At 40.4% G+C, this 23,820-nt stretch overlaps 2 protein-coding genes across 2 annotated transcripts in view; one reads left to right on the top strand and one right to left on the bottom strand.

Moving 5' to 3' along the window:
* The window catches only part of clcn2a (chloride channel, voltage-sensitive 2a), a 44,484-nt gene that overhangs the window by 14,664 nt on the left and 6,000 nt on the right, over positions 1-23,820 (top strand). Inside the window, 19 exon segments of the mRNA XM_038718028.1 lie at positions 3,162-3,330; positions 8,677-8,808; positions 10,513-10,641; positions 10,997-11,130; positions 11,450-11,539; positions 13,890-13,913; positions 14,357-14,435; positions 16,570-16,695; positions 17,067-17,151; positions 17,601-17,702; positions 18,563-18,647; positions 19,710-19,865; positions 19,954-20,023; positions 20,116-20,226; positions 20,779-20,992; positions 21,196-21,329; positions 22,074-22,318; positions 22,669-22,780; positions 22,891-22,937. Of these exon segments, the coding sequence (XP_038573956.1) occupies positions 3,162-3,330; positions 8,677-8,808; positions 10,513-10,641; positions 10,997-11,130; positions 11,450-11,539; positions 13,890-13,913; positions 14,357-14,435; positions 16,570-16,695; positions 17,067-17,151; positions 17,601-17,702; positions 18,563-18,647; positions 19,710-19,865; positions 19,954-20,023; positions 20,116-20,226; positions 20,779-20,992; positions 21,196-21,329; positions 22,074-22,318; positions 22,669-22,780; positions 22,891-22,937 (2,244 nt within the window).
* Positions 242-2,686, bottom strand: LOC119902097 (zona pellucida sperm-binding protein 4-like). Its single transcript, XM_038718029.1, has 8 exons — positions 2,379-2,686; positions 2,078-2,265; positions 1,692-1,789; positions 1,446-1,603; positions 1,171-1,363; positions 934-1,081; positions 769-844; positions 242-410 (listed from the first exon to the last, which is right to left on the bottom strand). Exons 1-8 carry the CDS (start codon positions 2,650-2,652, stop codon positions 298-300), a joined length of 1,248 nt encoding a protein of 415 aa, XP_038573957.1. The 5' UTR covers positions 2,653-2,686; the 3' UTR covers positions 242-297.

The following is a 23,820-nucleotide window of genomic DNA, read 5'->3' on the forward strand; positions in this document are numbered from 1 at the left end:
ACAGCTTCTCAGTTACAGGAAAACTCATTTTCACAGGTCATACCGAGTATGTCTTACTGCTGTACTATAGTCACACCAGATAAGTATAGACTTGCAGCGAGATATGTAGTTGTAATGCAACCTCTTTTCTTTCTCAGCACAAATCAGGTAGAGTTGGGTTGAATTACTTGCCCGACTACACTGCCTCTACTTCAGCAAAAAAAGTGTAGCAAGTGACCTTCAAACAGCAATTCAGACAAGAGTGTAAGCAGGGGCTTTTATTAAAAGTCATAGCCAGATATGGCTGCCAGTGTATGGTCATCTCTTTAAGTTGGCACTGGAAGCAAATGTAGGCCTCTGCTCAGTCAGGATCACCTCTTTGCTCGAGACTAGAGCCCTCTGACTTGAGGAAACTTTCACTGCAGCTCTTCCTGCAAGAGAATGGTGAAAACAGAAATCTGTCACCTTGAATACAAGTTTTTAAATCTGACAAGTGTATCCATTTGTCAAGCAAAAATTCTTTGGTTCAAGGTCCTCTAATGTGAGGATTGGTTTCACATTTGGCTGTGGAAACGTTATGATGCACAAATCCAACTTTGCCTCTTAATACCATTTCAGCATATCTGCAGATAAAGATTCCCAACAGCTGATTTGGCAGTCTGCCATGGCTTAATGAAGTTTATAAACAGAACACCAATTATGTCATGGGCATTTTGCCATTTATTGGAATTTTAGATTAAATTTAAAAAAACTTGCAACCAGTTCAGTTACATTTAAGGAGCTACTCACGTTGCCGGCGACATGGCTGTTCACAAGAGTTTGTGCTGCTGGTATAACACACTGCTGTAGCACAATGGATGAAAATCTGGAAAAATAAAGTTTCCAACTTGCTTATTTGGTCATTGAAACTACAGTTAGGATCGTCACTTAATATACCAGTAGTGAATAATGTACCGCATCTTTCTGAGTAGTAAAGGTGTTTTGATCCACAAACGTGAACATTTTAATGATGAAACGCTTGTAGTGCGTTGGATAACGAAGCCCTGAGGAGCCGTCCACTGGCACAACAGTGGTTAAGTAGCGGTCATCATTGTAGGAACACCTGGAATCAACAAGAGCTCATGTTTAAACACATAACAATTTTTACACAAGCAAGTAATTAAGTCCATCACTGAATGTGTTTTTATATACCCATCAACCAGAAGGTCCCACTGTGGCAGGCTGTAAGGATTAGGGGTGGATGTGGCCCAGCAGTGCTCCAGGTTCAGGATGATTTTTGGGTCAGACCTATCCATGGCTTTCACCTCAACGTAGATGGGTTCCCTCAGCACTTTGGTGATTGGGTAGTCTTCTGGAGTGTAGAAGGAGTTATACGCTGCCTTTTCTGCAATCAATATAATGTAGTTTTAGTATACAGCAGTGATTCTGCACCAGCTGGCATTGTTTAAGGCTCCTGTACCACTCACCCGCCACACATCCCTTTGTGTGACACTGTCCGTTGCCCAGTTTCAGCTCCACTCTGAGGGGTCCTGCAGCGGCGACCAGCATAGGAGGAGGAACATCCTTCACCTCCATGACGAGAGCCTCCACAGCTCTGCCAGAATACCGACACTGGAACAATAGCCTGTTTGGAGAGAGCAGAGGACTTTACGGCTCAGGAAAACTCAGTGGGTCACAAAAGCAGTAAGGAGATTGATTTTAGACAGACTTACTCAAAATGGCTGTCTCTTGTGATTGAACCTCTGGGTCCAATTCCCACTTCATATGAGGAAGACATGTGGTTCTCATATACCACATAATCCTCTTCCTCCTACAGGTGGAAAGAGTGTGTTATACCACTGAAACAAAATTGAAGAGGATTTGTTGTTTATGATGCAAGAACACGGCAAATATTCTGTTTTAAGCTTCTTAAATGAGAGTTTGCTTATTTTTCCAGGTTTAAGTAATTGGAAGTTGGATTTTTAGGGATTTGGACCATTGGTAATCAAACAATTTGAAGTTATCTTGGGGAAGCCTGTGCAGGGCATTTTCTAGAATGAGTTATTTAGGCAAAGACTTAAAGTTGTCACATGGCTAAGGCAAATACTGCATCAACCACCTTGATTGTAGTACCACATGCCGTGACAGGGAACTGAAAGATTGTAAAAGCAGAGGTGGCATCAGCAGCAGCACAGGCGTTGTCGTTCGTTTCTAGCAGGCTGACTGAACCCACATCTATGTGGGGGACCGTGGCATCTCGAGCCACGACCACCACAAACTGGCCATCCCTGGTACACTGCACAGTCACTGGGTGAGAAGAAAATGATGTATGAAGTTCTGTTGCAGTAGTTGATATTTTGCAACCACCATGTAGCATTTGGATTAGAGGCACTAGAGACTACACATGAGACCACAGATACCTGCTTTTCCATAGTAGCAGTGCCGCCCTACAAAGCAGCAGTTTATGTTTTCACACTGCTCAGCGGTGATATCTTGGGTCCCACACTGGATTTTCTCATCCTCCTCCACCTGGCACTTATCAAAGGAAACTGCAGGTGGAGGAAAGTTTGACAGTTGCTGCGAAGGAAGAGGAGGTTTCATCGGAGGTAGCGTCCAGTGAGGCAGGGCAGTAACTTCACAAGCCAAACCAACAAGCAGAACCACCACACCAAACAGACACTGAACAGGCTCCATTATGGTATTAGTAACTACACACTGGCCAAAAATGCAACACAGAACCTATGCCTCAGACGCAGGCTTAATACATGACTGATTGTGTGGAGTTTGCTAAGAACTCCGCCTCTCATCGTTAGGAGTCAATTGTGTGGCAGCCCTGCAGAGATAATCAACTGGGAGCTGACAGGTGGAGCTTATTGTCTGCTCATCTGTCTGAAAAGAAGTCATTACACGACTGTTGAGTCAAAGCTGAGTGGATTCTTTTTTCTCAAAAAAAAAATATATTCCTTGAAAACCACTGTGAATTGTGTGGAGCTGTGAGCTGCACACAGTGAATTTCCTGACACCTGGCTCTGTTTACTCTAAGTCTGAACCTCAGTGTGTTTAAAGAAGGTTACTATCTTTACTGTGACCTGATACTGTTTTTTATGTGAAATACATAGTGCATCACACTGACATCTCTTTCACTGCCTCCCACTTGCACCACCTGTATAAAAGCTCTCTTTTTCTGTCTTTCATATACGCAGATGTATGGGCGGTACACCCAGGAGCTGGGTGTGTATGCCAAGGAGGAAGCGGCCCGCCTACGGGACGGAGGAGTGCGGGATGGTGGAGGACTGCGGAGGAACACGAGTGTTCGTAGTCGTGCTGCAGACCTGCTGGAGTATGAGAAAGACCCCTGTGCAAAGTGCCATTGTAAGTGCTGATCAAGCAACAAGCCCTAATTCTTCTTGCAGGGTGTAGGTAGTGAAGTGCTCGGACGTGTTGTAGAGGTCAGAGCAAAGCAGTGTTCAATACTCGTAAAAAAAAAAAGGGGGATTGTGTGTGTGTGTGCAGCACACACTGGTGTCCCAGCAAGTGTGAAAGTTGTGTGAAAACATTGACTTCAGAGCATACCTACCTGACACAAGGGAAAAGGAGAGGATTTGAGCACGATTACGTGTGACTGATCTGAGCAATGACCTCCAGCCAACAAGGGCTGTCTCAATGTCAGACAAAGACAGCCCCCTCTGCTGGCTGCCAGTGGCCCACTGCGTACACATCTGTGTGCATGGAGAGATGTTTGATTTGCCGAGTGTCTGTGTGTGTGTGTGTGTGTGTGTGTGTGTGTGTGTGTGTTTATTTTTTGTTTGTGTGAGCAGAACTCTGATCTGAACTGTCAGATTATTTTATGTCTAGTCTTCCCTGATGACTGCTGATAAGGCAGTGGCACCTCTGTGTGTGTGTGTGTGTGTGTGTGTGTGTTTGCATCCCCAAAATGTTTGTATTAGGGGTATTCCTGCTGGAATCTCTCCTTTTCCCCAATCTCCTGCTAAAATTGTGTGGCACTAAACCGTAAGATTAAAAGTCACATAAAATGACATTCACTGATCTCGAAGTGGCGCCGTAGCAATCAAGTTTACATTTTTGCAATTATCTTAAAAGGCTTGGCTTCGAGTCGAAATTCTTTCATTGTTTATATACATATTTTGTGTTTTTTTTGCTTGACCCCGATCATTGCAACTCGCAGCTACATTTTTTATTTTTGCAAGAGGAGATTGAGAAAATATGTTGGGTCTTTGCGTATGTGTGTGCGATTTAGAGCTGAAATCTGTAGTCAATTAATCGATGAACAGGAAATAATTTGTATTATTAAATAATCAAAATCACTAGTTCCAGCTTCTTGATATAAAAATTTGCTGGTCTTCTATGATATTAAACTAAATACTGAGGTTATAATAAAACCCATAAAATCATTGAAAAAATGCTCTTCATATCTAGTCTGAGAATCATCACATTGTAAAGTTTTCTTCACTATCAAAGTAATCCAGTTGTCTGTACAGCCATGGGCACAATGCAAACAGGAGCTGCTAATAGCTAATTTGGCATACTTTTAAAGGTGGCAATTTGCCAAAATGTAAACAAAAATAGGCTAACACGGCTCAAGTTTTATATATAGTGTAACTCACTGAATCCATGGCAACATTATACTTCCCGTCTACATCCCCAAATGATGGGAAATGTGGAAGTTGCAGCTGTTTCCCCTGTTAAGGACCAAATGAGTAATGGATTAATTGGGGGAAAATAGACAGTCCAGCTGAAATGAAAATAATTGTTAGCAGCAGATTTGGTTAAACAGACCCTTTAGCTATAAAAATCAAAAAAGTCTTGAAACATATAAAATAATGTCAGTAAAAGTCAGAAAAGGAAAAAGAAGAGAATGGCAGAGCTTTTCACACGTGCCTGCACAAGTGAGTCAGTGTGGCTGTTTTCCATGATCTGTCTTTGCCTCTTTGCCCTTGTGACTAGGGATCTGATTAAAGCTCGATAGATTGCACTATAGGTGAAAGCTACACTATATCAGCCTAGCCTTGCTCGCTTGCTGTACTGTAATGGAAGCCATTTAAAACAATCACTCTCAGATCAGGAGCCAGCCACAGTGATTTGTATGCTTGCTGTCTGTGCGACGCGTGTGCTCGCAACTCGAGGTGTTTGTATTTTTAGACTTGTCTTCAGATAGACCATCAGGCTGGACGGATTCTGCTGTTGTCTTGTTAAGTAATGTGTAAGAAGAGGAGCTTCGTATTTGGTGGAAGTGGGAGTTTTAGTGTTTTCCTCTCATGTATCTTGTGTGGGAACATCATCTCTGTGGGTGATGGACTACGAGTGTGTGCCTCGGTTCAGATCAGTAAACTGGAGTCGCTGCTTTTGAACAAGGCAGCCTACACAAGGCTCTGCTACCGGTAGTGATGGAGAGCTAAAAACACGTAAAACTGCTTCACTGTGTTTATTTTGACTCACAGAGTGAATCTTTCAGTGATTTCATAGCAGATCTCTGTCTGCTAGTTACTCCGAGGATCAGCATTAATGTATTATGACACATGTTATGTTTAGCTTTGCATTCAGTGGGTTTGAATAAACTGTTTATGGGTGAAAAATCTCATGATTTTTTTTACTGTTATTCCTGATTACAGCTAGTCAGGTGACGCAATGCAAGACAAGCAGAGGTGTAGAAAATGTTTGGCGTTTGGGTGTGATTTTTTTTATTATGGGATCAGGAGAAGACATCTGTGAACGCCACTGAGCCTGCGGATGTGAGCGTGAGCCAAGATGCACACGGAAGTATGTGGCTTTGCAGGTGCCAGACGAGGTGTGTGTGTGTGTGTTTATGTGAAAGAGAGAGGAATAAAGAAAGAGAAGCAGCTCAAATGGGAATATCCAATGAACTGAAATAAATATTATAGATAAAGTGAATGGCACATGGCAGTCTAATCTGCACAGATAGTTGTCTCTTTGACCCCTTAACGCCTGAATTTATTCACTATATATTTCTGTTTTCATTTGCTTTCAAGCTGATTTAAATTAAGTGGAAATTGTTAATTTGTCTATAGAACATAGAAAAGATATAAATTCAGGGATGATGTAGGTATGATGTGACAACAAGCATAAAAGAGAAACCAGTGCTTGCAAAAGGTTCCTAGGTACGTATCGAATATGCACAAACAGGCATTGAGGGAATACATATGCTGTCTCATCTGCAGTCTGAAAGGAAGATTTGCGATGCTAATTCGTGACAATTAAGCGGTTAAATATTTCTCTGACATGTTCCTTTTTTATTTCTCTATATCCCGACAGCAATCAATTAATCAACTGCTCAGACACAGAAATGTAACAACTCTACTGTCTGTGGCTGTTGCAGGACTGTAATAAGCTCAAAACAATGATTGGCTGGCCTACCTACCTGCCTACCTGTGCGCACTCTACCCGTGTGCACTTTGTCCGTGCACTCACTGCGAGTGTGTTTTGGGGGAGTGGCTTTAGAGGGAGGACTGAAGGGAGGGGTTGGGATTTTTTCAGTTGAATACTTTAAAAATCTAGCTGTCTGTTGCTAGTTTCTCCAACATTGCCTAACCCAGCTTTAACTTGTTTTTTGTCCACGGTGTGACAGGTTTATCTGCTCATGAATGTCTTTGTGTTTGCTCTTTGGCTCCACATGCATACGTTCTCTGTTGGCAGCTTTCCATCCAGCAGGTGGCCTGGCTGCCAGACAGCTTGCCCCCGTTATGCACACAGTTGTGCCCCTCCACCCTCAAGAGACTCAGCATCGCCCCATTATCTAAATCCTGCACCAGAAAGACTGCTGCGATGTCTCTCTTTTTTTCATTTATTGTATCGTTTATTTTGTCTATAGAGTAGCAAGGTTATTCAAATAACAAGAAATGCTTTGATGAGGACTATTTCCCTCGGTGGATTAATCCACAGGTGTATGTGTTGGTGTCCATGTCCAGTGGATAAAAGGAACATGTCACTACAATTGCAACAATTAGTCAATTAATCAATTAGACAATTGACAGAAAATTGATCAGCAGATAAATTAAGTCATATTTCAAGCAAGAATGCCGAACATTTGTTCCAGCTTCTCAAAAAGGAGATTCTGCTACATTTCCATCTTTTCCGTGACAGAAAATTCAGTATCTCTTGGTGGGTCAATAAGATATTTGATGGTGCTGCCTTGAGCTCTAGAAAATTGTGACAAAAAACAATTGGCAGATAACTGATGAAGAAAATATCTGTTCGCAAAGTTCAAATTATCAGTGAGTGATATTTTAATGTTTTTTTTTAAACAATGATTTAAAGTAATAAGCTCTGGCTTTCATTGTTTTTGGTGTTTTCATGGACAACAAGGAAAATGAACTACTATCACCAACATTTCCTTTAAGCAGTACTGTGTGTCTGATCACTGTCTTCCTGTGTCTGTCTCGCTGTTTTACAGTCATCCACACATCTGTTGCTTTCTTGGTTTCTCCTAAAATGTGACAGTTTTCTCTGTGGCCGTGTCAGTGTATGTGACGACTGTAGCGTTAGTATGAAATATAGATCTGGTAAATGTGTTAGTAGCACATTTTTAGCTTCTCGAGGGACAGGCACATCTATGAATGCTCTGGATGTTGAAGTGAATTCCAGGCTTTGGCAATGTCCGCAGACATGAGAGATGAAATTAGTCCAGTGATGCTTCTTTTAGCTGACCTAGCTCAGAGTTATAGATTATAATGTAATGGTAGAATTTATAACCATGACCTAACTTTGTTTTGTCCCTGTATTCTTCTATTTGAGGAGGATGAAGATAGTGAAGTGATTCTCTCACTGTAAACCTATACACCACATAATAACCTCCTTTAGCCTATTACTGTTCTTTCACTGCTGACTCTCGACTGGTAAATGGATAATATCTCTCTCTCCACTCTACTTATGTTTATAATTCCATTATTCCAATCATTTATCAAACATTTTACTACATAAAACATGTTGGCCTCTCAGGTAATCTGGCAATGATCACAGCAAACGTCGAAGATGTAAATCTTGTCCCTACTTTGGCTACCTTTTTAAATCTAAGTAAAACATTTTTTGTCTTCCACTGAACCTTAACATCCTCTCCATTTGTGTCTGATGTGGTTTTCTCACACAAAGAATCTATTACCTTGTTGAAAATTCTTGAAATGACATCTGCTCCTCCTGTCATGCTCATACATACGTGTTTTATAATCAGATTTAAAGTGAGTATATAAATCATGTGAACGAGTGAAGTAACAAACAAACCCCATTTGAGTGAAGCAGACTTTAAACCACTCATTATTTTCCACTCTGCGCTAGAGATGGGCAATGGGTATAAAAGTCCTGGCTGAATTTACCATTTCAAATCATATAAATAAACTGTATATCTGACTGTCTCTATCCTTACATTGCCTAACCTTTTTTATATCTTTTTTTTAAATTTTATCTTTAAAAGTTCTTTATTTCTTTGGTTTGTATCCTTTTACAGGTGTTTTAATATAATTATTTTCTTATATGGGTTTATTGAATGCATTACAGTATATGAAGCACTTCAGGGGAACACATCCCCTTCTCTCTCACTACATATTCGCTTCTTTCTGTTCCCTCCTCTGGTTCTTTTCAATCTCTCACCAACAAATATCTCTCTTCAGTCCTTCACACCTTGAAGATTTATTTCAGAGATTTTACTTTTTTGCTTTCCTTTGTCTCTTTCTGTCTGTGTGTCCTTAGTGTGTGCGTCTCGCTGCCAGAAGTTCCTGATCTCACGGGTGGGGGAGGACTGGATCTTCCTCATTCTGCTGGGGCTGCTCATGGCTCTGGTCAGCTGGGTCATGGACTACGCCATCGCCTTCTGCCAAGAAGGTAGGAAAGAGACAGAGAGCCAGAAAGAGAGAGGAAAGAGTTACAACAACAGATAGATGGATAGTGAATAAAGGGCTGTTCTCACAGAGGCAGCAAAGTTGTGACAGAATGAATCCACAAGGAGTCTTTCCTCATAATGAACAGCTAACAAGCAGTCAGGAAGGAAGATAGATGGTAAAATATTAATACAAACTGACTGGCATTCTGCCACTGAGTTATATTGATCATGAACAGAAGCTAACAAAGTGGCTTTCATTAATATTTAATGGATCAATAAATACGATTTTTACTCCCACACAGCGTCAAATGCACCGATCTCAACACTGACACTTGAAATTACCAGGTGCTGATTGGTGGTTTTCAAAACTAAATCCTCTGAAATGATCAACCCAATATCAAAGCACAGAGACATCCAGTCAGATCACTTATTTATGACCACAAAGTCGTCTAACAGCTGAATGACAACTCCTGTATTGACATGTCAAATGAGTGATCTTATAGAGAAGGTTAGAGGTGGCAGAAAGTGGCTTTCTATTTTTTACTGCAACACCAACCTGCATTGACTGATCATTTTCTAAAACCTTCATTTATTCTTTACCATAGTAATAAAAAATGTAACTAAGTACACTTACTCAAGCACTGCATAACATTTCAGCTACTTTTACTTTTTTCATTTTCTGCTACTTAATACTTCTACCACTACAACACAGAGGGAAATATTGTACTTTTTACTCTACTACATTTGTTTGACACTTTCTAGTTAGTTTTCAAATTAGGTTGATACATAAAACACATGGTAAGCTTATAAATAAGTGTTACAGATTTAAAAAACAGTTTGAAGCAATAATCCAATATTTCACCAAATCCCAAGAAACAAGTGCAAATTTGTGTAGCAGAACTTTTTTCCTACCTCCCATTAATAATCTCATCTGACAAACCCTCAGGTTTATTTTGTGACCCTTTGGAAGGAGCCTGATTTCTAGGTTGAGAAGCCCTGGATTAAAATACTGAACTGTACTCAGAATGGTTAAAACTAGCTTCTCATTGAGGAGCTACAACAGGAAAATGCTATTTCCACATTGTTGCATCTGCATTAACAATCTAATAAAGTCAGTAAAGAGTTGCATACATTTACTTTTGATACTATATCTTTTGATTATACTTTTGCACTTTTGCCTTAGTAGGTATTTGAATACAGTACTTTTATTTGTGATGGGCTAATTTTACATAGTTGTATTGGTATTTCTTCCTCCACCACTCCTCAGATGCTTTTAGGTGCAGACAGGCATAATGTGGACAGAGAGTGGAATGATGCACTTGTGGACATTAATATTTCCCTTAGATCCAAGAAACACTTCCTTTATTGTGTTTTATGAAATGGTAAATTTGATCGCAAGAATTCATCATTCATCAGAATTCCTCCTCATTCATCATTGCAATCTTGCAATGATGAATGAGGAGGAAGAGGCTACTGAGCTGCTAGAAGATGAAGGAAAAATTCATGAGTATGACTAAGATGCAAGAAAAAAATATGGAGAGAAGGTCAAAGGGAGGAAATGAAGAAGATAGAAATCAGGTGAATCTGTATACAACAGATACATCTTGATAAGTGGTGGATGGTTGAGTTTTTTTCTTCTGCATTATACTGAGGAAATGACGTGTGTGTGTGTGTGTGTGTGTGTATGTGTGTGTGTGCGCGCGCAGCACAGAAGTGGATGTACGGTGGACTGGACAGCAACATGCTTCTGCAGTACATCGCCTGGGTCACCTACCCTGTAGTGCTCATCACTTTCTCAGCAGGATTCACACAGATACTGTCACCTCAGGCTGTGGGTAAGACAGAAACACACAGTTACATGACTTATGCATAAAGATACGTATTCATGTTTGAAAAATATAATTAGCTCTATAGACATACAGCATATGTCCTTGGAGGCCTGCACCAAGGCCTCCAAGGACATATGCTGTACATCTCTTAATGGTCACGCCTGCAGGAAATCCATAAGATATCGCAGATGCCATGTGCATACAGAAAACTATATGAATATCAATAAGCCTTTCCTGTCACCCACCCCCCTTACTCTTCATTTTTTCTCCTCATCCCTCTCTCTGTAATTGCTTTCTTTCAACTCATCTTTTCTCTCCACTCCATCATCCCACCTGGCGCCTCTGTCCTTTCATCTCCCAGGTTCAGGCATTCCTGAGATGAAGACTATACTGAGGGGGGTGGTCCTGAAGGAGTACCTGACTTTTAAGACGTTTGTGGCCAAAGTCATTGGTCTGACCTGTGCTCTGGGCAGTGGGATGCCTCTGGGGAAGGAGGTAGAGAGTTTATACTTTATTCATGTCTTTCCATTACAGTCGTCTTGGGTGTGCAAATTATATACAGACAGATTGCTTGACAGTATTTTAAGTTTCCTGTTGGGAGTATATAAAATCCATGGCTGGGAAAATAAAAAAGTGATTTACTGCTAATGACACTTGTATTTCCCATTAGAGGGTAATAAGGTTGTTTGAATCTGAATCTGAGGAGGGTTTAATCGTTCAAGGTTTCTGATTAATGCTCCTGAACTTGAGTGCAGCATGCCCTACTCCTAAATATCCTGTCACCTAACATCCTTATCTCTCTCCCTCCTCTCAGGGACCCTTCGTTCATGTTGCCAGTTTGTGTGCCGCTCTCCTGAGCAAATTCATGGCTGCTCTTTTCGGTGGGATTTTCACGGTGAGAATGGTAACTACATTAAAAAAGGAACAGATTTCCAAACACACCGATACAACACATTCAAACATGTTTGCCTTGTTAAACCTTTAAGGACCCTTACAGATTATGTAGAATTGGAACATTCACCATCAACTAAAATGCAATCACTTAGAGATTAAAGGTTCAGTGTGTAAGTTTTAGTGGCATCTAGCGGTGAGGATTGTGAATTGCAACAAATGGCTCATCGTGCATTCACTTGCTCCTCGGATGAAATAAGTATTTAAAATAAAAGTATTAATTCTAATGGCAATTGTAAATTCAGCAGTAGAATAACAAATTGTACTTTTTAGGTAGTACATTATATCAATTTAACTTCTAAATCCAACTACAAAAAGCCTCTGTAAATTGTCAACAAATGGTCCTCTTTTCCTTATAAAATACAGACTACGTTTTCATTCTTTGTGTCTTCTTATATATTTGTATACTGTTCTGTAGTGTTGTAGTACTCGAGACTGGTCTTGGTCTTGAGATCAGTCTTAAGACCACTTCTTGATGGTCTCGTCTTGGACTCGACCGCATTTGTACTTGGTCTTGTCTTGGTCTCGGACATTGAGTACTTGGGATTTTATTTTAAGACCAGTCAAGACCATAACTTTGGGAATATTAATAAACTGCTTTTGCATTGTCTGATTTATTTGTTAACATCCTAACTTTGATTGGATGTAAAACACATTGCTTCAAATGCAACCAATAACCCTAATTAAAAATGTGTTGTTACCGTTAACAACTGTCTCCCTTACCCATGATGGTAAGCATGGAAAAGGAGTGTTCAATAAAGATGCTTATGTTGATTTCTGCTCTTAGTGTCTGTATGTGGGTGTTTTTAATGGGAATGTGGATCTTTCAGATCAATTTGAGAAATACCCATGATCTCGTTCCACATTTTGTGTCATGTAATGTGGGGAACTGGTTTTGGACTTGACTTGGTCTCACCCTCCCTTGGTCTTGGTCTGGTCTTGGTCTTGTCTTGGTTTGGGCGGTCTTGACTACAAAACTACTGTTCTGTATACTTATTTATCACCCATGTACACTTCATTGCTCTTTTTGCAATAAAGATTTAAGGAGGGGGAAAAAATCTGATTACTCTAGAAACATGGCAGCGCAACATGGTGACCTCCATGTAAGGGGGACCCGCAGTGTATGTAGATAGAAACGGTTCATTATGTAAGGTCTTTATAAACCACTGATAACATAGTTATGTATATTATATTGCATTTCTATCAGTAGATCCTCCTACACACTGAACATTTAAATCATGAATGAATATTAATCATGTTTGTGGGGTCGTACCTGTCCTGTTGACGTCAAAATGTCTTCAAACTTAATCACTTCAGTTCAAACTCAGCGACACTGAACACCAACAACAATGAGATGACACAAATTCATAAATCATCACGGCTACATGGAATGTCGGCATCCTCGATCACCAGGATTCCTAAAAACATCTTTTTCTTATTTTAACCTTCAAGGGAAATCTCATTATGACCAAAGCTATCTTTTTCAGGATCACCCTATTTAAACATTTAATCACATTCATACCAGGAAGCCACCCTGTACAAACATGGAGCAGCTGCCATTGTCAGAGTTAAGGACCATCACTTCACTAGCCCACTTCTATAACCTTTGGGCCACAGCTGCTCCATTTATGCTCTATAAATTATGGTTTCTTTAAAGACACTCTTTCCGTTGACCTTGAAGAACCAAAATCGCAACGTTTACCACTGATGATTTATGTTGTTGTTTTAGGGTTGATATTTTTTCCATAGTTGCTGGGGAAAAAAATGAGGATGGGCACTCAGATGTGTGAAGCTGCAAGAAAGACACACACACACACACAATCACAGTTGTTCTTTAAAAGGTCTTCTATGTTTCTTTGACTTTCTGCCACCCCCCAGGACTCACTCTCACCTCCACTCATGTGAGACCACAACGTGGGCTTGTGTCTATTTCTACACTGGACAGTGTGCTGTGCTTCTCCTCCATGTACCAACAGCACCGGCTTCGCCATCAGTATGGAGGAAGAAAGCCCGCATTGAGGAGTGGAGGAAGAAAAACTCATGTCAGCACAGTTAGAAAGACAGAAATAGTCCAGGGTTCGACAATCGTTAAACATAATCAGTCTGGTGAAAAATGTGAATTCAGTTCACTGTGGATTCAAGACTGTTTGCAGAAGCTCATTCTCTGCTAGTGTGGTTTTTGTTTGGTTTGGATAATAAGTTGGATGTCTTCCAGGAGCAGAAATTAAAGGTAACCTCTACACTCGCACAGATTGCACTCAAACATATTTCTTTCTTTTTGTTTTTCACTCTCCCTGCTAAAGGAAGAGCCCTTTGAGGGAAGCAAGGTATGAATGCACGAGTCAGATAGTTTCTTTATTGCCAATTTCATCAACATTAATAATCCATGCCATCCATTTCAGAAGCTGAGATAGATTGATGCCTTTCCATTTGTCTGTGCTGTTTGATTGTGTTCAGTGAAGCGTCACAGTGAGGCATTGATCTGTGCTGCCTTTGCTTCTATACAGACATCTCATTCCATGATTTCGACACTCAATCCTGGGTTTTTCAGTTATGGCCTCCCATGTATACCCCTGCTTATATATGTAATCTCATTGAATGTGAAAAGATCCAGCAGTAGCTTTACAGTAAAACTGCATTTGTAAACAGCAGGTGACTTGATGTTTTCACGAGAAATGCATTTGATGTGTATTGTGTGTTTGTGGCATTTGCACGTACATGGACACCTGTTGGGATTTGTCTGTGTGTATATCTGATTCTTGTCGGACAGAACGAGCTGAGGAACACAGAGATGCTGTCGGCTGCTTGTGCAGTGGGTGTGGGCTGCTGCTTTGCTGCCCCTATTGGAGGTAAGACAGCATGGCTGCAGCCTCTGATTGAATGCTGTCTTACTATGGGAGCTAATTAGAAGAGGAGAATATTTACCCCACTAGCAGGAGAGCGGGTGCCAATCTCGGTCAGTCCATCCATGTATATAATGCTGTGATTCAGAGCAATGTGGTCAGATTCACATGAATATTCATGTCATAGTATCATCAACACTTTAAAGTACCGATCGATATTTTTTATAATGACATTGTATCAAATGCGTGTGAAAACAATTTAATTTAAAGTTACAAGTTAGCTCGTAGTGATGAACCTAAAGAGAAATATCTCATGAGTCTGTGGCAGCGAATTTGAGCTCATCGTTTATCTGCACAACCTGCAACTTTAGTGTTTTGGTCCACTGCTCAGTAAAAAAACCCTAAAACCCCACTATACACTACATGCCCATCAGCAAACATCAGACAGACAGCAACTAGCTGGTAAACATTAGTCTCTTTTCCATTGCTGGTACCAGCTCAACTCGACCGGTTTTTGGTCCGCCTCCATTTTCCATTGCAGATAGTACCCAGAGATAGTATGTAGCTGGTCGTCATAACAACGGCACACACAACTGCCGCAATGTAATTTAAAGCATGACACACACCCATCAGCTGTCTCTTGATTTAAGTTAAAATGTTTCAACAATACTCAGAATGTAAAGACAGATAAGCCATATGAAAGTCTTGCAGCTGTGTTTTCCTCTGCTGTTGTTGGTGGAGTTGTCCTGTGCGTTGGCTGCAGTGGTCTGTGTGACTGTGGGACCAGAGGGCAGTGTTGCCAGATCCAGCTGAATTCCAGCCAAAAAACTGTTCAAAAGCCACCAAAACGCACACTGTTATCAGTATTTATTTCAGTATTTTAACTTCCACGTTTCCTTTCCTACATTACGTACATTACATTTACATACATATTTTACAAAAAAAAAAAAAAACACAGACAGGTAATGCATACATAAATAAACCGTTTTAGGTGCATTAGCACCACCTGCAGGACTGGAGTGTTGCCCTCCTTATAAATAAATGGCGCCATCAAAACTTTACAGTGAAATGACAATATCCTCCACATTCGTTTGTAAGGCGACTCATGAATTTTTGCAAGTCAATTTTATTTCATCTAATGACATGACATGCTTTAACTTCATTTTGGATTTTGGATAACTGACTGACTTTTAGCGCAGTGCCAACGGAGTGGGTGGGTGTGGGTGTGTGTGTGTGTGATAGTTACCATGGCGACAAAACGATAAAGGAACGCTATCCAAAACTTTAATCCAGACAGACAAGTGTTTTTACTTTTAGTTGCAGAACAGGTTGCTGAAGAAAACAGCTGAACATCTGAACGCAGCTTGTGGAGCTATGTACAGTCTGCTGAGCTGTCTAGTACCACGAGCAACGTGACTTTGAAGTGGGCGTTGCGGTCTATGATAATGATTATTGATTGGATGGAGTACATACACTATTAGGTTTTGTTTTAAATTACCTATAAAATGCTACTGTTAAAAACCACCAAACTGATCCCAAATTTTGTCCAGTTGATTTCTCGCCTCAAAACTTCTCAGAAGTGGATTTGGTGATAAAATACCATATGAAAATTGTAAAATATAAAACTTTCTGTTGCTGGCGTACGATAAAAAGTACCAGGTACAGGTCCAATTTTTCCCCGATGGAAAACCAAAAAAGTAGAGTCAAGGCGAGTCGAGCTGGTACCATGAAAAGAGGCAATAGTGGAGCACTTGCCAGCTAAAGAGCCACCCACTGTCGACCATCAAATGACCTTTGATCCAAACCTAGATCCATGTCAAGATTTCTAGATAAATTAATTTGCGGTGGTCATCTGTGATTTTAGGGATTATGATTCCAATGATGAATCCTAACAGCTAATCCTTTTCATCACATTTCTTAGTGAACAACTTCTTGTTCATGTTGTCCTAAAAGCTAAAATTAAATGTTAATTCTTGACCTTAAAAACTGTGCTGTAAACAGTAATGGACCCTTATCATTTTAGTCACCTTTAGCCACTATTAGGACAAGTTTTCTGTTCTGAAATTGCTGTTTAAACCATTTCTTGAAAAACGTTTTTGAATGGAAATGTCTAGTAAGTGTGTTTGTTTGTGTGGTGCAGGGGTGCTGTTCAGTATTGAGGTCACTTCAACGTTTTTTGCGGTGAGAAACTACTGGAGGGGCTTCTTTGCTGCCACCTTCAGTGCTTTCATATTCAGAGTGCTGGCTGTGTGGAACCAGGAGGAAGGTAAAAGTCCTTATTCCACATCTGTGTCTGACTTTACCCGTGCTACGATGTGTTTTTGATGCTATCTGTCTTCTCTCAAAAATAGATCTGGCAAAAGTTAAGGAATATTACTGGAAATGTTTAGTTTTGTTATACTTTATATTATTAGTCAATTCAATGGGACAAAGGTTGATATTAGTTAATAATAATATTGTTTGAATTGCCATGTGATTATAGCATTCTGTATTTATAAACCGGTATTTTAATACAGTATACCAATATAAACATTTATTTAGCGCTTAATGTCCAGTTCCTTTCAAAAGTCAGTGTGATATATTTGACATATTGCTGTACGGTCTGCACAGGATGAAAACAATACTCTTTTTCCTCAGAGACCATCACTGCTCTCTTTAAGACTCGTTTCCGTCTGGATTTCCCGTTTGACCTTCAGGAGCTGCCAGCGTTCGCCATCCTCGGGTGAGCACTCTGGACTGACGCCACATGAAACTGATCCCAAAGCTGTTTGAAGTTACTGAAGAGATCTTTCTCTCTCTCACTGTAGTCTCCTCATAGTCACAGTCACATTCACATTCCTGTCGAGTCTGAAGATTGATTTGTATTCGTTGAATGTTGAAAATTAACTTTTTACTCTGTTGATAACAAGTAGAGGCTGTATCCAGATCATCATGTGCCAAATTTGATGATTTGATTGAATATTTATTATTATTATATATATATATATATATATATATTATTATTTTATTATTGAATGATGTTTTAATAGAGAAAAATAATACATTAACATTGGCTGGCTTCTGAACCCCAGAAAAGTGACTGACTTACCCAGGCACAGTAAAACTGTAGATTTGTGTCCCAGGATGCTCTTCACCAACAGACCAAACATGTGTGTCTTTCTCTGTTTACAGGATTACCTGTGGTTTTGGTGGTGCTCTGTTTGTCTTCCTGAACCGGTTGATTGTAGAGTGCATGAGGAAACAGAAGACTATCAACAAGTTCTTGCTGAGGAAGTGAGTATCTGATCCCTGATGTTACACAGAACTTTTACACTTTATTGGATTGACATTTTTTGTTGCTTTCTTGCCAAGATCTAGATGAGAGGATCAATACCAATCTCATGTCTTTACGGTAAGGGTGAAGCTACTGCCCAGAGACGTTAGCTTAGCTTAGCACAAAGGCAAGGAAAAGACTGGAAATAGATGGAAACAGCTAGCCTGGCTGTGTTCGAAGTTATCATATGAACCCCAGTAAAAACCACAACCGTTTACAGTTTGATTTCTGTACAGAATAAAACAAACAAGATATAATGTGTTAATTAGTGAGCTTTAGAGGTGCTGGTTACTTTTGGACAGAGCCAGGCTAGCTGTTTCTTGTCTTTGTGCTAAGCTAACTGGTTGGTGGCTTTAGCTTCATATTTAACAGACAAAGCTGAGAGTGGTATCGATCTTCTTATCTAGCTCTAATAATAATTGTTATTATTGTTGTTATTATCTAACTCTCTGCACCAAGGAAATATATGTATTTACCAAAATGTTGATTTTTCTTTCCCTTTAAAATTAAAATAAATATGCAAAATGCATCTAGAAATGCAACACAGGAACCAGTTAAACTGTAATTAAACCCAAGAAGGATCAAAATCCTGCTTGTGTGCCCCTAAACTTGTATTTAAAATCGACTTGGTGTCTTATGTCACAATGTTAATGTGATACTGGGGAATTTAGGTGAAGTCCTTGTATGAATTGGGTCAGTTCCACACATCACAAGGAGCTATTTATAGTTCTTCCATCCTCACCACCCAGCAATCAAGTATGCACATACAGTGTGACAGGCTCACCCATTAATGACCCTGCAGTCCATCTCTTCCTGTCAGGCGTCTGGTGTATCCCGCACTCGTCACCCTGCTGATCTCCACACTCACGTTCCCTCCAGGCTTTGGGCAGTTCATGGCTGGACAGGTGAGAAAATTCTTTCACACTCTTATGGCGGTATGAAAGCATGTCATGACTGTTGTTAGATGATTGATGGTAATTTTAAATGAAGTGAGAGTTGGTGTCATGTTTGGGTCATTTTGTGCCTTTCTTATATGACAGCATGAGCTGTTTAATAGCTGTCATGTTTCCTGATATAGATTAGTATAATGACCGAGTCACAACTGAAAGAGCATATGTGTAGATATAAATTCTTAAAATATGTTATCAAAATAAAAAACTAATATTTATTTACTTTATTTTTATTTATTCTTTTTAAACAAATGCAACCAACAGAAAATTGATGTTTGTTGTCATAATGTTAGTATCATTTTATAATAAGGCTTTTATACTCATGGTTCTCAGTTGATGAATGGTAAGAGTTACTATAAAAGATGTGTTAGAAGCAACATAGCATTATCTGTACACAGATAAAACCAAGCCTCTGGTTCAAATTAAGTGGATGCAGACAACTTGTGTTGCCATTGGAAACATTTAACAATTGACACAACAAAGCAAAATTTAGTTTGAGGTTGTTTTTTTTAGGCAGATCTGCAGAGCACACAATTTTTGTGCCGCGCTGCAAAATCGTCCTGCAAGCCATTTAAGTTTTGAGCCTTTCAGTTTCTCAAAACAAGGGGGAAAATCTGCCAGTGGGTTGAGACAATATAATCTCCCCCCCCCCGTGCTGTTATCCTTGTTTTCAGAGGGTGACACTCATTTATGGCAAAATCCTGACACAAAACAGAATAGGATACAAGACAGCTTGCTGTACTGGCATCAAGATAGTTGAACTTGTTTTTTTCACTTGCTTTGGAAAATCAAGAATTTTAAAAGTAAATTACACCCAAAATGACGAGTTGAGATGATGAGTTTAAATTGAGTATCTTCACAGTGCAATGATGACAAGTAAGGCTGAACTCCATTCAATGCTTTATTTCCCCAGGATAATACACTTGCGCCAATAATGCTATCATTAAGGGAGTCCTTATGGGACATAATATAGAAAACAGACAAAGACGATTTTTTTTCCTTGTGCTGACCTGTCAGCTGACGCAGCATGAGTCTCTGGTCGCGCTGTTCGACAACCGCACGTGGTGCCGTCAGGGCGTGGCAGAGGAGTTTGACTACATCAGCCACCACCACGCCTGGAAACACCCCCAGGTCAACGTCTTCATCACACTCATCCTCTTCATCATCATGAAGGTAGGCCTTCAAAATATGTCCAGAAAATGTGCAGGATTGGGTGACTTTTTACGAGTTGTCACACACTCTCGCCGTCTCTCTTTTTCAGTTCTGGATGTCCGCTGTGGCCACCACCATGCCTGTCCCATGTGGGGCCTTCATGCCAGTTTTTCTAATCGGTGAATTAAATCGACTGTGGTTTCTATGTTTCTCCTGCAGAGGTAAGAGCCCCTTGAAATAATTTCCTGCTGAATCTGTGTCTGACATACAGGTGCAGCATTTGGCAGACTTGTTGGAGAGATTATGGCATCCATGTTTCCTGATGGCATACATGCTGACGGCAGTGTGTATCCCATAGTTCCTGGTGGTTACGCTGTAGTCGGTGAGTTGCTCTACATCTGTATTTACACACTGTACTTTTATTCACCATTTTGTATCTAATTTGCCTTGATAACAAATTTTCAGGCCACATTTCCCTGTCTCCTTTGTGATTGAAATCGATGCCACATCAAAGCTGTAGCCATTTTTATCACTTCATACCAGCTTATAGAATGTGACTGATAAAACTGATTCCACTTAAGTTGAACACCACATTTTGGACGGAAGTAAAAAAAAAAAAACGTTGAATACTAATTTGCCGCGGCTGTGACTCACTGGTTAGTGTGACAGGATGGCGTTAAATGTTATGAATTAGAATGGCATCCGGGGAGAACATCTTGTTTGGATTTGCTGACTTGTAGTAAACTGTTGTGTGATTAATAACACTTAGTTAGCACATTTAATATTGCATACTGAACAATCAAATGTTTTAATCTCTGTTAAAAACATTCCTGATCACACACTAATTCCTCCTCTATTAACTGCACGTAAATGGCTTTAAAGACACTAGACATAAGAGAAAGATTTTTCTTTAATTCACTTCCCTCCTACACAGGAGCTGCAGCGTTGTCTGGAGCAGTCACCCACACTGTATCCACAGCAGTCATAGTGTTTGAGCTGACTGGTCAGATCTCCCACATCCTGCCTGTGATGATCGCTGTGATCTTGGCCAACGCTGTGGCCCAGTCGCTCCAACCATCTCTGTACGATTCCATCATCCGCATCAAGAAACTTCCTTATCTGCCTGAACTGGGCATGGGCCATCATGAGTGAGTCTTTGTCTGCAGTGCTAAAATTACCCACCTGTTTGTTTAAATGCTGAGGATGGAGTTGTCTCTTGTTTCTTTATTTTGTTGTAAAAAAAAAGTTTCTCTTGCATTTAATTTCCTTCCCACTCTTGTTTCCTCATTTTCCCACTCCCCTTTCTCTTCACTTAACCTCTATCTTCTTCATCCCTTCTTCCATGTTTCAGGAAGTACAATATCCGTGTGGAGGACATCATGGTCAGGGACGTGCGCTATATCACACTTAACTCTTCCTATCGAGACCTGCAGGAGATGCTGCTGACTGGTCAGCTCAAAACATTGGCCCTGGTTGAATCCAGAGGTATATAAGAAAATCCATCTTTCATGGTTCAACTTGATACTAGTGCAGAAAATGGACTAGGGCTGGTTTTGTTAGAAATGTTTTGATGCTAGTGCTGATATAATACCTGCATTTCAGTACAGAAACCAAAATAAAACTTGACTTTATAATATGAAAATAATTCATATTTTTCTTGACATTCCTTTTTTTTTTTTAAACATAACAAGCCAAAATGATCAATTTAAATTGTGTCAAAACACAAGTGGACTAAATAAAATAGACCAAGTGAACTGAAACTGTTGTTCCATTAATGAGTCCAGAAGAAAACTCACATTTACAGTTTAGATACCCATCCCTATTCATGACAGAGGATTCAGTTATTTAATTGCTTTGGAAGCAGTTGAAACAAAATTGCCCCTTTTTCTTATATATTATATTACTATAAGACATTTTACTATAACACAATACATTTGTACAGATTCACAAACATCATCCAAAATGATCACACAGTTGAATCAGTATATAACAGTTTCAACAAAAACCTTGATCAAGGGAGGATATATTACTTGACTGCATTTGTTTTTGCTAGGTGTACCTAATAAACTTGTAATTATGTATATGCAGTTCTAAATGCTTACTCAAACTGCCACAATGCCTTCATAACAGTTATTTTAAGTTCCACTTTTACCTCTATGAGCTTTGTCCACATTGCCACCTTTGTCTCACTCCCTACAAATTGCCATTTCTTCCCTCCTTCTCCTTCAGACTCCATGATCCTGCTGGGCTCCATAGAGCGACTGCAGCTCCAGTCTCTGCTCTCTCTTCAGCTGGGCCATCAGCGGAGGCTGGAGTACCTCCGCCAGCTGGCCCAGGACAACGGCACCCAAGATCACCTGCCCAGCCTGACCACCGACAGCACCCCGAGCTCCCCATGCGGCCACACCCAGATCAACGCCTCGCCCAACACCAACACTCGCCAAGTGGTCCGCTTCCTGGTGAGCACCCAACAGGTGTGAGGCGTACGGGGGCTCCAGGGCTGGGCTGGGGCGAAGTCTGGCTTGGTTTGGGTTGTAGCAGTAGAGTAAAAGTAGATCAGACACAGCATGTGTGAGGCATGTAGCAGTAGGTAAAGGCACAGATGGAGTTTTTGGACAGCTGTTGTGGTAAGTGGTAACAAACTGTGTGTAAATGTCCTTTATTTTTACATTAACACATGTCTTCTGTGTCTATGTCGTCTGTGCCTTTACCTGTGCTGTCCTGTTTATGTGCATGTGCTCGTATTTGTCTTTTCTGCTGTGTGTGTGTGTGTGTGTGCGCATGCTTGTTTCTGGCTTCCTCTGTTAATATTTTTTCCATGTAGATCTCCACAGAGGAGTCTTCCTCCTTCAGCCCAGTGGTTTCCAATGTTCAGCTTCCTCTGAAATCAGCTTTGAAAACTGTGTCTGCCATCAGCGACACAGAGACGCCAAATAGTATGTACTTTACACCACTGCATAAACACTGATACTGAGAAAAACTGATTTAAAAAAGTTGTATTTCAGATCCAAATCGAATGAAAACTGATTTGTGTTTTCTCCCCGAGGCTCGCAGACCCTCTCCTGTGCTGACCAAGAGAAGGAGCTGCTGGAGGTGAGGGCAACAGTAAGAAAGAGATAAGGATATAATATATGTGTGGGTGCAAGTGTACTGTGTGAATGTGACGTACCGTATGCGTGGGTGTGTGTGCTCTCTCTGAGTCCACACATATGCCGTCCACCTCCTCTTCCTCCTCCTCTTCCACCCACAGGCAGCAGGGTTTTCCTGTGTGATCTCATGCTGTGGTCGTGGATATTTGTTTTAAAACTTATGTGAGTCATTGCCCCCCTCAGTCCACAACACATTCACTGCTAGTCAAATGCTTTTTGAACATCCTACATTTTTAGCGTTTTGGGTTGCATTTTGAGCAATGCGTAATGGTGTCATGGAGTGTGGTTAAAAAAATATTTTGTCTATCTTTAACCCTTTAAACTTTGATCAAACCTGCAGAACTTTATTCTAATTCTAGTAGAGATCCCAAAGTTTACAGATATCAAATACTGTATGTCAGGACCAGTTTGGGGGAAACAATATTTCCATTTGATGGAATGATGCAGCCAAAAAAGTCTAGGGTTTAAATATTTCACAGATTAGCCTGAAGATTACGACTCGTTACCATGGCACCTGTCATGGCAGCAAGTATACATTTTGTCCTCAAAGTTGATGTTAAAAGCAGGAAAAATGGGCAAGCATAAGGATTTAAGCGAGTATGACAAGGGCCCAATTGTGATGGCTAGACGACTGGGTCAGAGCATCTCCAAATATGCAGTGGTCAGTACCTATTAAAAGTGGTCCAAGGAAGGAAAAGCTGTGATCCAACGACAGGGTCATGGGCGGTATAATGCATTGTTAAAACATTATCAGGGATTATCAACGCTGTGTTTCTTAGCACGCGTTTCTCATTAGTTTCTGTTGTGTTAATGGACAGCACTGAGAG

The sequence above is a fragment of the Micropterus salmoides genome, unplaced genomic scaffold, assembly GCF_014851395.1.
Source record: "Micropterus salmoides isolate LMB-PRFRI ecotype aquatic unplaced genomic scaffold, ASM1485139v1 Ms_hic_scaffold_14, whole genome shotgun sequence".
NCBI classification, from domain to species: Eukaryota; Metazoa; Chordata; class Actinopteri; order Centrarchiformes; family Centrarchidae; genus Micropterus; species Micropterus salmoides.